We start from the raw sequence: 14,225 nt of genomic DNA, 5'->3' as shown, positions 1-14,225 counted from the left end.
CTCTCAAATAAATAAAAGATCTTTAAAAACAAAAAAAGAAGACAATTATACTTTTGTCACAGATACTCATAATGAATCAGTCACAGGTGCTCAGAAGGTCAAAAAATGGAAAAACCAAGAAAATTAAATCAAGAAAAAAACAGCTATAAAAATAATTATAAACAAAAAATAACTACATGAAGAAAATTTAGCCTCTAGTATTCTACAGTGTATACTTAGTCTTAATAGTTTAAAAAATAAATACTGTCTTACCAAAATTATAGCATAAAGTGCTAAAAAGTAGAAGTGCATATGTTCTGGTAGAAAGCAAGAGTGTAATGACAAACACAGCTTAAACTTCCATAAACAATAATGGTATAAATACTAGAGGCAAAATATCTAGAAGAAATAGCTAAGAGTCAAGAAATCAGAACTGGAGAGTATCTAGTGTTTATATCCTAATATGATTTGAGCAACTATGTAAATATCTATACAGATAATGCCATTGATCTTGAGAATTAAAAAGAAAAATTTGCAAAATGATGGGAAAGAGAATAAAATAGTAGAATCAGTAGATTAATTTTTTTGAAAATGCTAATGATGAAGTATGACCTCTGACAAAAAAATTGTGTAAATGAGCAATATATTGAAAAAAAGAAAGAAACCTATTACATACTATCCAGAAGAGGAACCTCTAGCATAATCCTCAAAGCCCTACAGAACATTTTAAGAAAAAAAATACTCATGAACACATATGGAAATACATAAATATATATTAGCAAATCTGATCAGAAGATCTGATTTATGGTCAAGTCAGTTCATACCAAGAAACATAAAGTTGACTTTATAAAAAATCCATGTAATTTGTCACACTACCAAAGGCCTTTTAATTCTGAAAAAAAAAACAGCTATGTCTTCATTCCTTGGAATCAAACACTATATGTTTAAAATGTTGATTATTTATAAGTTTTTAGTAAATGTTACTTCTAGGACCACATAATTTTTCTGATTAGTACTGTGTTTTTGAATAATCTATCTTGGATGATTAGCTTTAAAAACTGTAAATAAATATGTATAGTTGTCATGCTATCCTCTTAAGACATAATCAACAAAAGATTAATTTCGCTGGATAGCAACAGAATGCCTGCAATTTTCAAAAAATAATCAGATTTGTAAATCTGTTCTGGAACTTCAATAATTGCTCACTTTTCTAAAAACAAAATTAGATATTATTTTAGGAGAAATGATCAAATGATTTTTATAATTCCTAGACTCTCAATTTCAAACACAAAATGTATCAAATCATAATTTGTAAATACTGTCTCAAATTTTATAGAAAATGAATAGGATTACAGAATTTCCTTTCAGATTTACAAACTAAAATGTTCATAGTATATTAACCACTTCTTTCATTAAATTATTATACCAGTTCTTCTTTTGGACTTACCTCTTTGCCTGGTGACTGAAAACAACTGTCTTTTACTTTGGGTGTTGAACAAAGCACTGATTTTGTAGAATTTGTGCTAAAGTCATTAGCAAGACCTAGAAGAAATTTATGAAACATAGTATAATATCTATTGGCTTTCATTAAAAGTAGTTCTATATGACACTTGAAAAAGTGGCTGTTGCCTCTTTAAACACAATTAGCTTAAATAAAGTACAATACTCAACTATTCAAATGCTCCTGAAAGGTATCAAAAACTGAGAAAGGCAAACAAGACTCCTCAAGAAGTATGTGCCAGCTCTTTGCTCAGAGCTTGTACAAAGAGGTATCTTTCCACTAACAATGGGCAATTTACAAAGAACAGAAATTTGTACCTTAAAATCGTGAAGGCTGGTAAGTCATGGAGATTTAACTGGTGAGGCAGCAGGCAGAAGGGCAAGACAGCATGCCAGAGATCAAGATTAAATTACTAACCTCAAGCCTTTTGTAATCAGCATTCATTCATTCATGACGGTACAGCTCTCACAATCTAATCACCTGTCAAAGGTCTCACCTCTTAACACAGCTGCATTAGGGATTAAGGGTCCCAACATGTTTTCGAGACTAACTCAAACCATAATATCTACCATCTATCCTTATTTCTTATGGTTTGCCTATTCTTACTCCAATACTTTCTGATGCTCACTTGAAAAGTTTTTGCTATAATTCATAACTTCCTTAGAATGGGATGTAAATCACCAGATATGGGGATGAAAATTGTCATTTTTGTCAACATTATCCTAAGTATATCAGGAATACATGAGGGATTGCATATGTACTCAAAATTCTGAATATATATTTAAATGCTAGAAACATGTTTGCTACATTTATTAGGACAAATTTATATTTTTATCCATTGCAACTGTCAGAATTTCATCTAGAAATAAAACCTTACTTCTTTCTTCAAAACAGTCTTGTAAGAATTCCAACATGTTCTGGCCTTGTTCTTTATTAATATTACGTGCCCTAATAAGACACAAAAAAGAGACAATGTAACATATTATTTCTAGAACATACTTGTTATTTGTTATTATTTAATTGAAAATTCTTATCATTATTATAAAACTGTTAATAGGAAAATATTTCTACTATTTGAAGATAAAACAAGTACTTGAGGGTATGTCATTATCTACATAAACAATTATATTCCTTAGTTAAACATTCATGTCTAAAGCTGTTTTAGACTACTACTGTATGTCAACAAGCACATAAATGTTTTTGAATGAATCCAATCAGTCCTTCAAAGACTTTACAGTCACAAGTACCAACATTTTCATATTCCTCCCTACAAGTTCCCAACTGTTCCTTTAATTCAATATATCTTACCAGTTCATGAACCAGTACAAATTTTTAAATTACAAATTATGTTGAGGGGCAGGCTTTGTGACTTAGTGTGTTAAGCTGCCGCTTGCAATGCTGGCATCCCATGAGCACTGGGTTGAATCCTAGCTGCTTCACTTCCCATCCAGCTCCCTGATAATGCACCTGGGAAAGCAGTGGAAGATGGCCCAAGTATCTGGGACTCTGCCACCCACGCACAAGGGAGATCTGGATGGAGTTCCTGGCTCCTGGCTTTGTACAAACACACATAATTGGTCCAAATAAATTTAATCAGATTTTCTAGGGTGATTCAGATGAGTCTCATGTGCAAATCTGGTTAATAACCACTAATGAATCATATTCCCTTACTTTGCAAATAGGAAAACTGAAATCCAGTTAGATCAAATGACTTGCCAAAGTTTGAAAACCTTATTACTATTAATAAAAGAGCTTGTAATAGCATATAGGTCACTGCTGAAAATTCTGGCCTTGAAACTACGCTAGAATACCATATATAATAGATATACACTGTACAACTACAAATAAAGGCAGGCTATCCCCTATTTCACAGATGAAACCAACACAGATCAGATGACTTGCTAAAGAATATAATGCAGTCACTATCAGAACACAGGTCACCAATACATAGTCTGCATGTAGTGTCAGATAGGAAGTTCAGCTGAAACAGTGTGGATACAAATTTTTGGCAGTCAAGTGACTGAATACAGGAGAGAAAGTCATTTATAGTCACCAAATCCTATAGCTTTTTCAAAATTTTTCCAATGGTCTGACATTGGGGTACAGCAGGTTAAGTCACTGTTTTTGAAGCCAGCACCCCATATCAGAATGCCAGTATGAGTCCCAGCCACTCCACTTCCAATCCTGATCTCTGCTAATGTACCCGGGAAAGCAGTGGATGATGGCCTAAGTACTTAAGCCCCTGCCACCCACACGGGAGACCTGAATGGTGTCCCAGTCTTCTGGTTCCAGCCTGGCCAGGTCCTGGACATTGCAGCCATTTGGGGGAGTGAACCACCAGAAAAATCTCCCTCTCTTGGTCTTCCAAATAAGTAAATAAGCAAACAAATCTTTTTTTTTTAAGATTTATTTATTTGAGAGAGTTATAGACAGAGAAAGGGAGACACAGGTCTTCCATCCACTGGTTTACTCCCAAATGGCTACAATGGCCAGAGCTGGGTTGAGCCAAAGCCAGGAGCCAGGAGCTTCTTTAGGGTCTCTCACATCGGTGCAGGGGCCCAAGCACTTGGGTCAGCTTCCACTGCTTTCCCAGGCCATTAGCAGGGAGCTGGATCAGAAGTGGAACAGACAGACTCAAACCAGCGCCCATGCCAGAGCCACAGGCAGAGGCTTAACCCACTATGCCACTGCATCAGCCCCAATAAAGAAATCTTTTTCCTCTAATTCACTTCTTCCTCCCCCTTTTCCTTACTACCTTAATGTAAAAGCACCCTCACTATACCTAGATTACTACAACCCCTGCATTAAGCTACCCTACAAATATCAATCTATGCTTCGTTTTGTTAAACTGTGTGTGTTTTTACACATAGTAGGCAAAGGGGATTTAAAACAGCTGATTCAAGCCTTTAATAGATGACTAAAGCCTAACATACCCATTTTCTGGATCTACGCCATTCATAACCTCTGTTCTCCACTTGTACCCTCTGAAATTAGGTCTGTCTGACAAACCATTATATGTGTGTGTGTGTGTATATAAATATATATATAAATAAAGGGGGGCTGGCGTTGTGGTGCAGCGGGTTAACACCCTGGCCTGAAGCGCTGGCATCCCATATGGGTGCCGGTTCAAGTTCCAGCTGCTCTGCTTCCGATCCAGCTCTCTCCTATGGCCTGGGAAAGCAGTAGAAGATGCCCTAAGTCCTTGGGCCTCTGCACCCGCACAGGAGACCTGGAAGAAGTTCCTGGCTCCTGGCTTCGGATCGGTGCAGTTCCGGCCACTGCAGCCAATTGGGGAGTGAACAATTGGATGCAAGACCACCCCTCCCCTCTGCCTCTCCTCTCTCTGTGTAACTGTGACTTTAAAATAAATAAATAAATCTTTAAAAAAATTAAATAAGTAAACAAAGGAACTCTGGTTCCTTTGTTTATAACACTTTCTGTGTCTGGAATGTACTTTACCTTATTCTTTACCTATCTAGTCAATATTCACATAGGTTATGTTACAACTTTTAAAGCTTTTCTTAATAACAATATCCCAGTCCCTTCCTAATGTCTTTCTTGGCTACCTATATGCAAATTAATGCCTAATTATATATAGGCCTACTCTCTATGATGTGCAAGATAGGCCTCTGTTATTATATTATTACAAATAATACTTTTGTTCATTAAATTATTTTGCAAATGTACATATACATTCCCATAGGAATGTAAGCTCCTTATAGGAAAACAAAAAAACATATTTCTATGCTCCACTAGCTCTAGCAAAATCAAGGCTCAATGAACATTCGGTTTTTGTTAATAACATCTTCACTTTAAAAAGCATGCTGTTTGAGGCCAGCACCGTGGCTCACTTGGTTAATCCTCCTCCTGCAGTGCCAGCATCCCATATGGGCGTCAGTTCTAGTCCCGGTTGCTGCTCTTCCAGTCCAGCTCTCTGCTGTGGCCCAGGAGGGCAGTGGAGAATGGCCCAAGTGCTTGGGCCCCTGCACCCTCATGGGAGACCAGGAAGAAGCACCTGGCTCCTGGCTTCGGATCAGTGCAGCACCAGCCGTAGCGGCCATTTGGGGTGTGAACCAACGGAAAAGGAAGACCTTTCTCTCTGTCTTTCTCTCTCACTGTCTATAACTATACCTGTTTAAAAAAAAAAAAAAAGCATGATGTTTACACTAACATTATTAAATATTTAGAGATTTTACAACTAAAGGAAGAACCAAAGCAACCCAAATAAGTACCCAGCAAATAAATGACATCATGCACAATTTTTCATTTTTCCTACTGAAAATAAGCTACATCTGTATAATATTGCCATTCAATCCATTCAACACAGTGTTTTCCCCATGGATGTCATTTAGTCAGAACTGAGTTTCCTCTTTCTAGTCCACCACTTTGACACGTAAATTTCTTTTCTCCCTGCCACTAAGCCATTATATTCCTTGTGTTGTTATTTTTATTAGAATAAAGCAACTAAGATGTCTATACTTAATAAGTGGACATGGATATTACTACTTTAGTCATAACTTATAATTTTCCTTTCTTTATTTAAAATCTACTTTCTGATGATGGGTACAGAAATCATCTTAAAAGCTAAGTCTATAAATCACCTGGAAGGCCGGCAAAATCTTCGTCTGTAGTCATTTTTGAGATGATCCTGAAAGAAAAGTTCATCATCAATTTGATCTTTTTGTTTAAAATATAATGAGGTATCACTTATCTTCAAAGTAATTCCACCCCAATAAGGGTATGCCAGAAAATTTCAGTTCTTCATTTATTCACGAAGCATTTGTTAACTGCCTGGCATAAACACTACAAAAGGAAATTCATTTGGATCAAGTAAGTAAAAGAGAACCATACTTTCTATCTACTGTTTTTAAAAACTTCATGTATATGAGGGTACTTCAAAAGAGTTCATGGAAAATAAAATTAAAGATAAGTTAACTGACTTTGGTACAAAATACTTTTAAGTTCATACAGTTTTTCATAATATGTATATCCCACACACTTTGTGAAATACCCTTGTACTACTTCCAGTTCCACCCAAAGTCCATTCCATTTTATTCCTCCTCTTCTTCCACCTGCTCCCATACTTTTTCCACCATCAAAAACCTAACTTTCAGGTCATCCAAAATCCAGGCTGGCTAACTAATATCTCCTGATATCCCTTCCCTGAAGGAAGTGCCCACTAAATATAAAATGCAGAACTAAAACAGCACCAAACAACAGTGAAAAAAGAAGGAAAGAGAGGACTACATGGGGAGAAATTTAACAAACTTCTGGAAGACTGAAAAGAGATAAAGCATGATAACTGATAAAACAGAATAACATTAGTAGCAGCCCAAAGTAAGCTCAGGCAATATTGCACTAAATGATGATGGAAGCTGATCTACCCAGGAGAAAGCCATAACCATGTAGTACTGGGAAACCTGAGATCTGAGGGATGCAAGGAGTGACAAAAAGGAGTAACAGACAACTGGAAAAAAATCTCTACCCAGAACAGTAGGCCATTCTTCCCCTAGCCTCAAAAACAGAGCCTCCAGAAGCACTCTAGCGCTACTGACCAGAATCTCCCTCCCTCTCTGACACTCTGCCTTACAAATAAATTTTTTTTTAAAAAAGTGGGTTTTATTCATCTAAGCTCTTAGATCTAGCTTTTTTTTTTTCCTTTTTTTGTTGTTGTTGTTGTTGACAGGCAGAGTGGACAGTGAGAGAGACAGAGAGAAAGGTCTTCCTTTTTGCCATTGGTTCACCCTCCAGTGGCCACCGAGACCAGCGCACCGCGCTGATCCAATGGCAGGAGGCAGGTGCTTCTCCTGGTCTCCCATGGGGTGCAGGGCCCAAGCACTTGGGCCATCCTCCACTGCACTCCCTGGCCACAGCAGAGAGCTGGCCTGGAAGAGGGGCAACCGGGACAGAATCCGGCGTCCCGACCGGGACTAGAACCCGGTGTGCCGGCGCCGCAGGCGGAGGATTAGCCTAGTGAGCCACGGCGCCGCCGGCCCTTACAAATAAATTTTAAAAGCTAGAGAAGGTGGGGTCGGCCTGTGCCGCAACAGGTTAAAGCCCCGGCTTGCAGCACCAGCATCCCATATGGGCGCTGGTCCATGTCCCCGCTACTCCACTTCCGATCCAGCACCCTGCTAATGTGCCTGAGGAAGCAGTGGAAGACGGTCAAGTCCTTGGGCCCCTGCACCCATGTGGGAGACCCAGAGGAAACTCCTGCTTGGTTCCAGATCTGTCAGCTCAAAGCTCTAGCAGTTGCAGCCACTTGGGGAGTGAACTAGTGGGTGGAAGACCTCTCTTTCTCTCTCTCTCTGTAACTCTTTCAAATAAATAAAATACATTTAAAAAGAAAAGTTGGAACAGTAAAATTTTCATTGAAAATAAACTTAGCAAGCTCACAAATAGCAATTTCAATTTATCTTTCAGTGGACTTAAACTTGAATTTCTTTTCACTGTCAGATTATGATTCTTTTTTTTAATAACTTTTTTTTTTTTTGACAGGCAGAATGGAGAGTGAGAGAGAGACAGAGAGAAAGGTCTTCCTTTTGCCGTTGGTTCACCCTCCAATGGCCGCCACGGCCGGCGCCGCACCGATCCGAAGCCAGGAGCCAGGTGCTTCTCCTGGTCTCCCATGGGGTGCAGGGCCCAAGGACTTGGGCCATCCTCCACTGCACTCCCGGGCCACAGCAGAGAGCTGGCCTGGAAGAGGAGCAACCGGGACAGAATCCGGTGCCCCGGTGCCGGCGCCGCAAGGCAGAGGCTTAGCCTACTGAGCCACGGCACCGGCCAGATTATGTTTCTCAAAGCAAATATGATACAACAAATGGGGTTTCCCAAGCTCCATCCCCCCGGTCCCCGCTCCCCAGCACACTGACCTCTGGGGATGGAGGATTCTGCGTCCCGGGGACCTAAACTCGCACTACAGAAGCTTAGCAGCACCCCTGCCTCCACCCACTCTGGGCGCTGCAGCGCTCCCTCAATCGCCCTACCCCTCCCCGCCTGGGGACACCCTAAACTTCCTCTAGACGTCGACAAATACCGCCTAGCGGACAGCGCTGCCCTCCTCTGGGAACCACTACGGTGCAGGAAGGGCTGCAGACCCCCTGCCAACTCCCCTCACCTCGTCCTTAAACAGGGTATGGCACAAAGTCAGACCTTAGAACAGTGCTACACTTAGGACAGGACCTCCTCTCCCCCGGGAGAACAGCGTCACTGTTTCTTTTTCCCTGACCCTGCAGAACGTAAACAACGCATGCGCTCCTTGGAAACCTGCACACTAACCTACCCTTTCATGCACACTTAAGTTTACCCCCTGAGACATCACTAAAGGAGGGGATAGATTAGAAGACACCAGTGTAGGAAGAGACGATACGGGTTTTACATGTACAGGAACCATAAGCAACCTGTGAAAAGACAAAGCAAGGAGTCCAGACACACAGAAGTAAGATGTGCTTCCACCCACGCCGGTCCTAAGAGCTGCCTTCGGGGACACTTCATCAACAACCCATGTCCCACGAAAATCGGCCTCCAAAACCGCCCGCGAGGCGCAACGTTTTGCTTAAGTAAACGGGAAAGTCTGATTATCTCGAGACAAACTTCATCCTCCAGACCAGCCGGTCTGCAACGCAGGCGGACCTTCAGGCTGCTTCAGGGCCTGCACTCCGCGCACGAACGGAATCGGGGGAGGGAACGGAGCGAAGCTGCAAAGTGGAAACTGGATTTCCTGACGAGAACCACAGGCGCAGCCCCAGCTCCCCTCACCAGACCTTCAGCAAACAACGCAGTCGGTCAACTCCGGCCATCGGCAGCCGATCGCAGCGGACTGCAGACGCCCGCGCCGCTGGCCCGGCCCTGCGACCACCCCCCGCGCCCGTCCGACGGCTCCCCGGGCCCCAGCCGCTTTCCCGCAGCGGGCAGGGGCAGGGCCCACACTCACCAGCCCCGACGCCGCCATGTTCCGGCCCCGCTCCGCCCGCGCACGGGCTCCGAGGCAGACGCCCGCACGGGCCGCGGCTCGGGCAGTGTGAGCGCGGACCGACCCGGCCGCCCGCCGGCGACACTACCGCCCACGACAGCCCCAGAGACAGCTGGCAGCGGGCGCTCGCTGCTGCAAGCCCATCAAGGCGCGCTTCCAGAAGCCCCCGCGCGCTCCGGGGTTTGAAACGGACGGCACATGCGCAAAGCGTACGGCGCCGCCCAATAGTAAGAAAGCCGTTAGGGGCCCGCCCCTCCTTCCCTCCGCCGCGTCTCTGCGTTCCTCGCTCTCAGGCCTACGAGTGGCGCGGGCGGGCTGTTTTTGGGGGACGGCGGGGCCTCCGTGACTGTGCCACCCAGCGCCGCGTTGTGGCGCTGTTCCGGGCGTTTTCTTAACGATGTAATAGGAGTCTAAACTGCTCTGAAGACTTCCTCCTACCTAACTAGTGTGTGAAGTCTGGGACACTGTGTTCCATTGTTATGATTTAATAACTACAAGAAAATGGTACTCCAAAGAGTTGGCCTGCTGAATAAATTCATGAATCAGGAGTTAATGGTCTTTTAAAACTTGTACTGCTTTAACAAATGCTGTCACCTGTTGGAAGTTATTTACATATGTATTAGAGAAGAAAGAGGGGTTATGAACTCTGAAGTCCAAGTTCAAATGTCTGGCTTCTACTCTACTAATTGTCCGTTCCTCAATTCTCCTGGCTGTAAAATGGGAATAATATTGAGATTTTGGAATCAAATTCTGGCAATTCCTATGAATACTGGAAAAGAGGGGTTGCTGGGTTCCCAATCCAGCTTCCTGCTAATGCACCTGGGCGGGGGAGGGTGGCCCGCGGGCTTGGGCCCCACACCCAAATGGGAGACCTGGCTGGAATTCCTGGCTCCTGGCTTCAACCTGGCACAGCCCTGGCTGTTGTGGTCGTTTGGGGAGTGAACCAGCAGATGGGAGATATATTGCTCGCTCGCTCTCTCGCTCTCTCTCCCTACCCCCACCACTCTGTTTTCTGTTTTCTAAGTAAATAAATAAATTTCAGTAATAAAGCTATTATATCATTATGGAGGTGTTTTTTTTACTGTATGTGGCAATTTTACCAATTGGTATATATTATGTGTGTAATTGAGTGTTGTCACATTTGGAATAGTAAAGCTAACATTCATGGAAATATAGTACCTGTCGAGCTCTGTAGATGTTTCACATGCATTTCAAGCATATAGAACACCCCTGTGAGAGAGCCATGTTTCGATTTTATAGACAAGGGACTTAGGTGAGGTGCCCAAGATGATGCCACCACTATGCAGAGCTGGCTTTTAACTTGAAAACTCTGACTCTAGAACTCTTTTAAACTCTTTGTTTATTTGAAGGGGACAGGAGTGCACAGGGAGATCCAGGCTGGGCTGGGGCTGAGCTGGGGCCAAAACCCAGAGCAGGGAAGTCTGGCTAGGTCTCCCACTGGGAGTGGCTGAAACACTTGAGCTGTCACCGCAGCCTCCCAGAGTCTGGGTATGGAATCCCGGTTCTCCAGTATTGGACCTGGGACTCTTAACTGGCTTTCCAGCCACAAGGCTAAATGCCCACCCCCGGGACTGGGCTCTTAATCGCTACACTCTTTGCCTCTCAGTGAGAAATTTTAGCAAGCACAATCACAGATGTTAGTCCCACATGTAAAATTATATCCCACTTCCACCAGAAACAGGAACTTGCACAATTGTTTTGAGAAAGGTGAAATGCAACGGTTTTGCTGTTGTAGAATGCAGGACGCAAATGATGGTGCAGATGAAGCACTCGAGAGAGAAAATGGAGTGGCGTACTTGTGAAAACAGTCAGAGGAACTCCACATTTTCCAAAGAAATTTTTCAGCTCCATCTGTTCTAGTACAGTTGGCCAAAACCCCATCATGGTTTTAGTATGCTAAAAATAGAATTGCACATAATTTAGCACAACTACCAGACATAGGTAAGGAGTGTGTGTGTGTGTGTGTGTATGTATCAGTCAGTGATAGTATAGGTAACTAGATACATACAGAGAAAACAAAATATTCAGAAATTAAGTTTGGAAGGGAAGTAAAAATTGTAGCTACTTAGGACTTTAGGTCATTTAAAATTTGAAAATATTAAAACTAGTTCAAACAATATTTTATGTTAACTCCTTGACCTTCATCAAAGTATTTGGTTAACCAAGTCTCTTCAGTTGCAAGCTTCCATACAGAAATAGAAATCACAGCACAGAAACATTCACAAGTGAACTTAAAGTGAACTTAACCACTTAAAGATTAGTCCACATTCCATCCCACACCACAACATAATACAAGCATCTGTCCTGGTGAGTTGGATAAACAAGTTTTAGTACATTGGTGCAGGGTAGTACTCTTAGCAATAAAAACACTATGGATGAAGGGGCCAGTACTGTGGCATAGCGGGGTGAAGTCGCAGCCTGCAGTGTGCGCATCCCATATGGCACCGGTTCAAGTCCTGGCTGCTCCACTTCTGATCCAGCTCTCTGCTGCCTAGGAAAGTGGTGGAAGATGGCCCAAGATCTTGGCCCCTGTACCCACATGGGAGACGTGGACAAGCTCCTAGCTCCTGGCTTTGGATTGGCACAGTTCCGGCTGTTGCGCCCAATTGAGGAGTGAACCAACGGGTAGAAGACCTCTCTCTACCTCTCCTTCTCTCTCTGTGTAACTCTGACTTTCAACTAAATAAATAAATCTTTAAAAAACAACACTATAGATGAATCTCATTATCCTAAACAAAGCAAGAAGACATCAGTGACTGCACAAAAAGAAATCAGATCAATGGATGCCAAAGGATGGGGTTGAAGAGAAGAGACTATAAAGGGACATGAGGGAATGTTTTGCAGTGGTGGAAATATTCTATGGATGCTTATTATGGCGGTTGCATAGCTAGAAAAATACTTGTCAAAACTCTTAGACCCAGGGTGTCGCTCCCCCTCTTCGTGGAGGAACGACAGAGGACCCTGCGCAGTTCTTTCGTCTGCTCGGCCCTCCCCGGGTTTGCTGCTGGTTCTTCCCGGGTTGGCTACCGACCCTTCCACCTCCATGGAAGGGCGGTTCCCCCTGCCACTTTCCCCACTTCCGTGGGGGAGCAGCACACCACCAACCGGCTCTCTCGGGGGCTGCACAGGTGTTCCTTCAGATAGATGTTCCTGGTGCATGTTGTCTCTCTCCTCCTTTATAATCCTCTTCCACCAATCCCAACTCTGCTACCCACATGCCGAGTACGTTGCTCTCCTCCAATCAGGAGCAGGTCCTACAGTTTATTGGTTGAACTGGAGGCAGCTGTGTAGAAGCTGTTTCCTCCTCTCCCAGCGCCATATTGTGGGAGAGCAGATGCATAGAATAAGTCTTAATTCCAGTAACTTAGTCTAGTCTGATTTGCTCCCAGTTGCTCCCCACAGATCCCCCTTTCTTTTTATTTTTGGCGTTGATACACGCCTGTCTTCAGTGCCCCGCGGCACACACTCTGCTCTAGAGTTGCCCACAGGTGCTTACAAGCCCTACCAATCAGGCAAACCAAATCCGCGTCCTCTCTTCGCCATGTTGTGAGGAGGTTTTTAGGCGCTGATGCGTGCCTGTGTTCGGTGCCCTGCAGCGCATGCTCTGCTCTGCTAGAACTGCCTGCAGGTGCTTACAAGCCCTGCCAATCAGGCAAACCAAATCCGAGCCTTCTCATTGCCGTATTGTGGGGAGACTTATTGGTGTTGATAACGTGCCTGTCTTCGGTGACCTGCAGCCGCCCACAGGTGCTTATCGTCTTACTAATCAGACAGACCGAATCCAAGCTCTCTCATTGCCGTGTTGTGGGGAGGCCTTATTTTTCCCTATTTCTCTACCTCCGGGCATTCCTATTTCTCCTATTTTACTTCTATCTGCCAGCATTCCTATTTCTCTCATTTTACTTCTAAACTTCCCGCGGCTTCCCGGCGCCCGCCCTGAGGCTGCTTCTTGGTGCCTCCCCCACGGCGGCTTCCCGGCTCTGCGCCACTTCAGCCCGCGCTTCTCTCATCTGCGCGGCTTCCCGGCGCCCGCCCCACTTGTGCCCCGCGTGCTCTCTGCGCGCGGTGGCTTCCGCGAATCACACAGCCTAGCTCACGTTTCCGCCACCGGTATTCAGTCTAAGTTCCCCGGGCTAACCTGGCGAATCCAACCTAGCTCACGTCTGCGCCTTTCAGTTTGGCTTCCCGTCTTTTGCTCCCCGGGCTAATCTGACGGATTCCAACCTGGCTTACGCGTCCGCCTCTAGTTTTAGCTTTTCGCCTTTTGCTCCCCGGGCTGACTTGAAGAATCCCAAGCTGGCTTACGTCTCCGCCTCAGCCTGCCCCCGCAGCTTCATTTTCCCTAACATTTTTCTCTACCCAGTATGTTTCCCTAAGTTTTCTTCCAACAATATTCCCCTCTCATTTCTCCTGGCTTCTCCCCACAGTCCATATCTGAGTCTAAGTTTCTTCTAGGTTTCACTTTCACTTTCAACCTGCAGTCCGTATCTGAGTCTAAGTTTCTTCTTGCTTTCACTTTAAATCCTAGCTTTCAATCCTAACTTCTTTCCCACAGTCCGTATCCGAGTCTATGCCTAGGCTTTCAATAGCTTCTTCCGGCACCTTTTCTGTCCGGCTTTTCCCTAGGCTCTTCTAGTCTCTCTCTCCAGTATTTTCCCACTTCTTCCCGTTTCTTCCCTCCTAGGTTTCCTATCCTCTTCGTGGAGGAACGACACTAAACCCTGCCTAGGCTTCATATCCGAGTCACGGCAC

At 44.0% G+C, this 14,225-nt stretch overlaps 2 protein-coding genes across 2 annotated transcripts in view; one reads left to right on the top strand and one right to left on the bottom strand.

Moving 5' to 3' along the window:
• CENPC (centromere protein C) overlaps positions 1 to 9,700 on the bottom strand; it is a 64,794-nt gene extending 55,094 nt beyond the window's left edge. The window contains exons 1-4 of the mRNA XM_008267802.4: positions 9,414 to 9,700; positions 6,082 to 6,128; positions 2,358 to 2,428; positions 1,427 to 1,521 (exon numbers count right to left, since the gene is read on the bottom strand). Of these exons, the coding sequence (XP_008266024.1) occupies positions 1,427 to 1,521; positions 2,358 to 2,428; positions 6,082 to 6,128; positions 9,414 to 9,431 (231 nt within the window). The 5' untranslated portion in view covers positions 9,432 to 9,700. The remainder of the gene's footprint in view (positions 1 to 1,426; positions 1,522 to 2,357; positions 2,429 to 6,081; positions 6,129 to 9,413) is intronic.
• The window catches only part of STAP1 (signal transducing adaptor family member 1), a 65,225-nt gene continuing 60,550 nt past the window's right edge, over positions 9,551 to 14,225 (top strand). Inside the window, exon 1 of the mRNA XM_051819773.2 lies at positions 9,551 to 9,679. The gene's annotated coding sequence lies outside the window, so the exon portion shown is untranslated. The remainder of the gene's footprint in view (positions 9,680 to 14,225) is intronic.

Source organism: Oryctolagus cuniculus, chromosome 8 (genome assembly GCF_964237555.1).
Source record: "Oryctolagus cuniculus chromosome 8, mOryCun1.1, whole genome shotgun sequence".
NCBI lineage: Eukaryota > Metazoa > Chordata > Mammalia > Lagomorpha > Leporidae > Oryctolagus > Oryctolagus cuniculus.
This window is presented reverse-complemented; position numbering and strand designations above follow the sequence as displayed.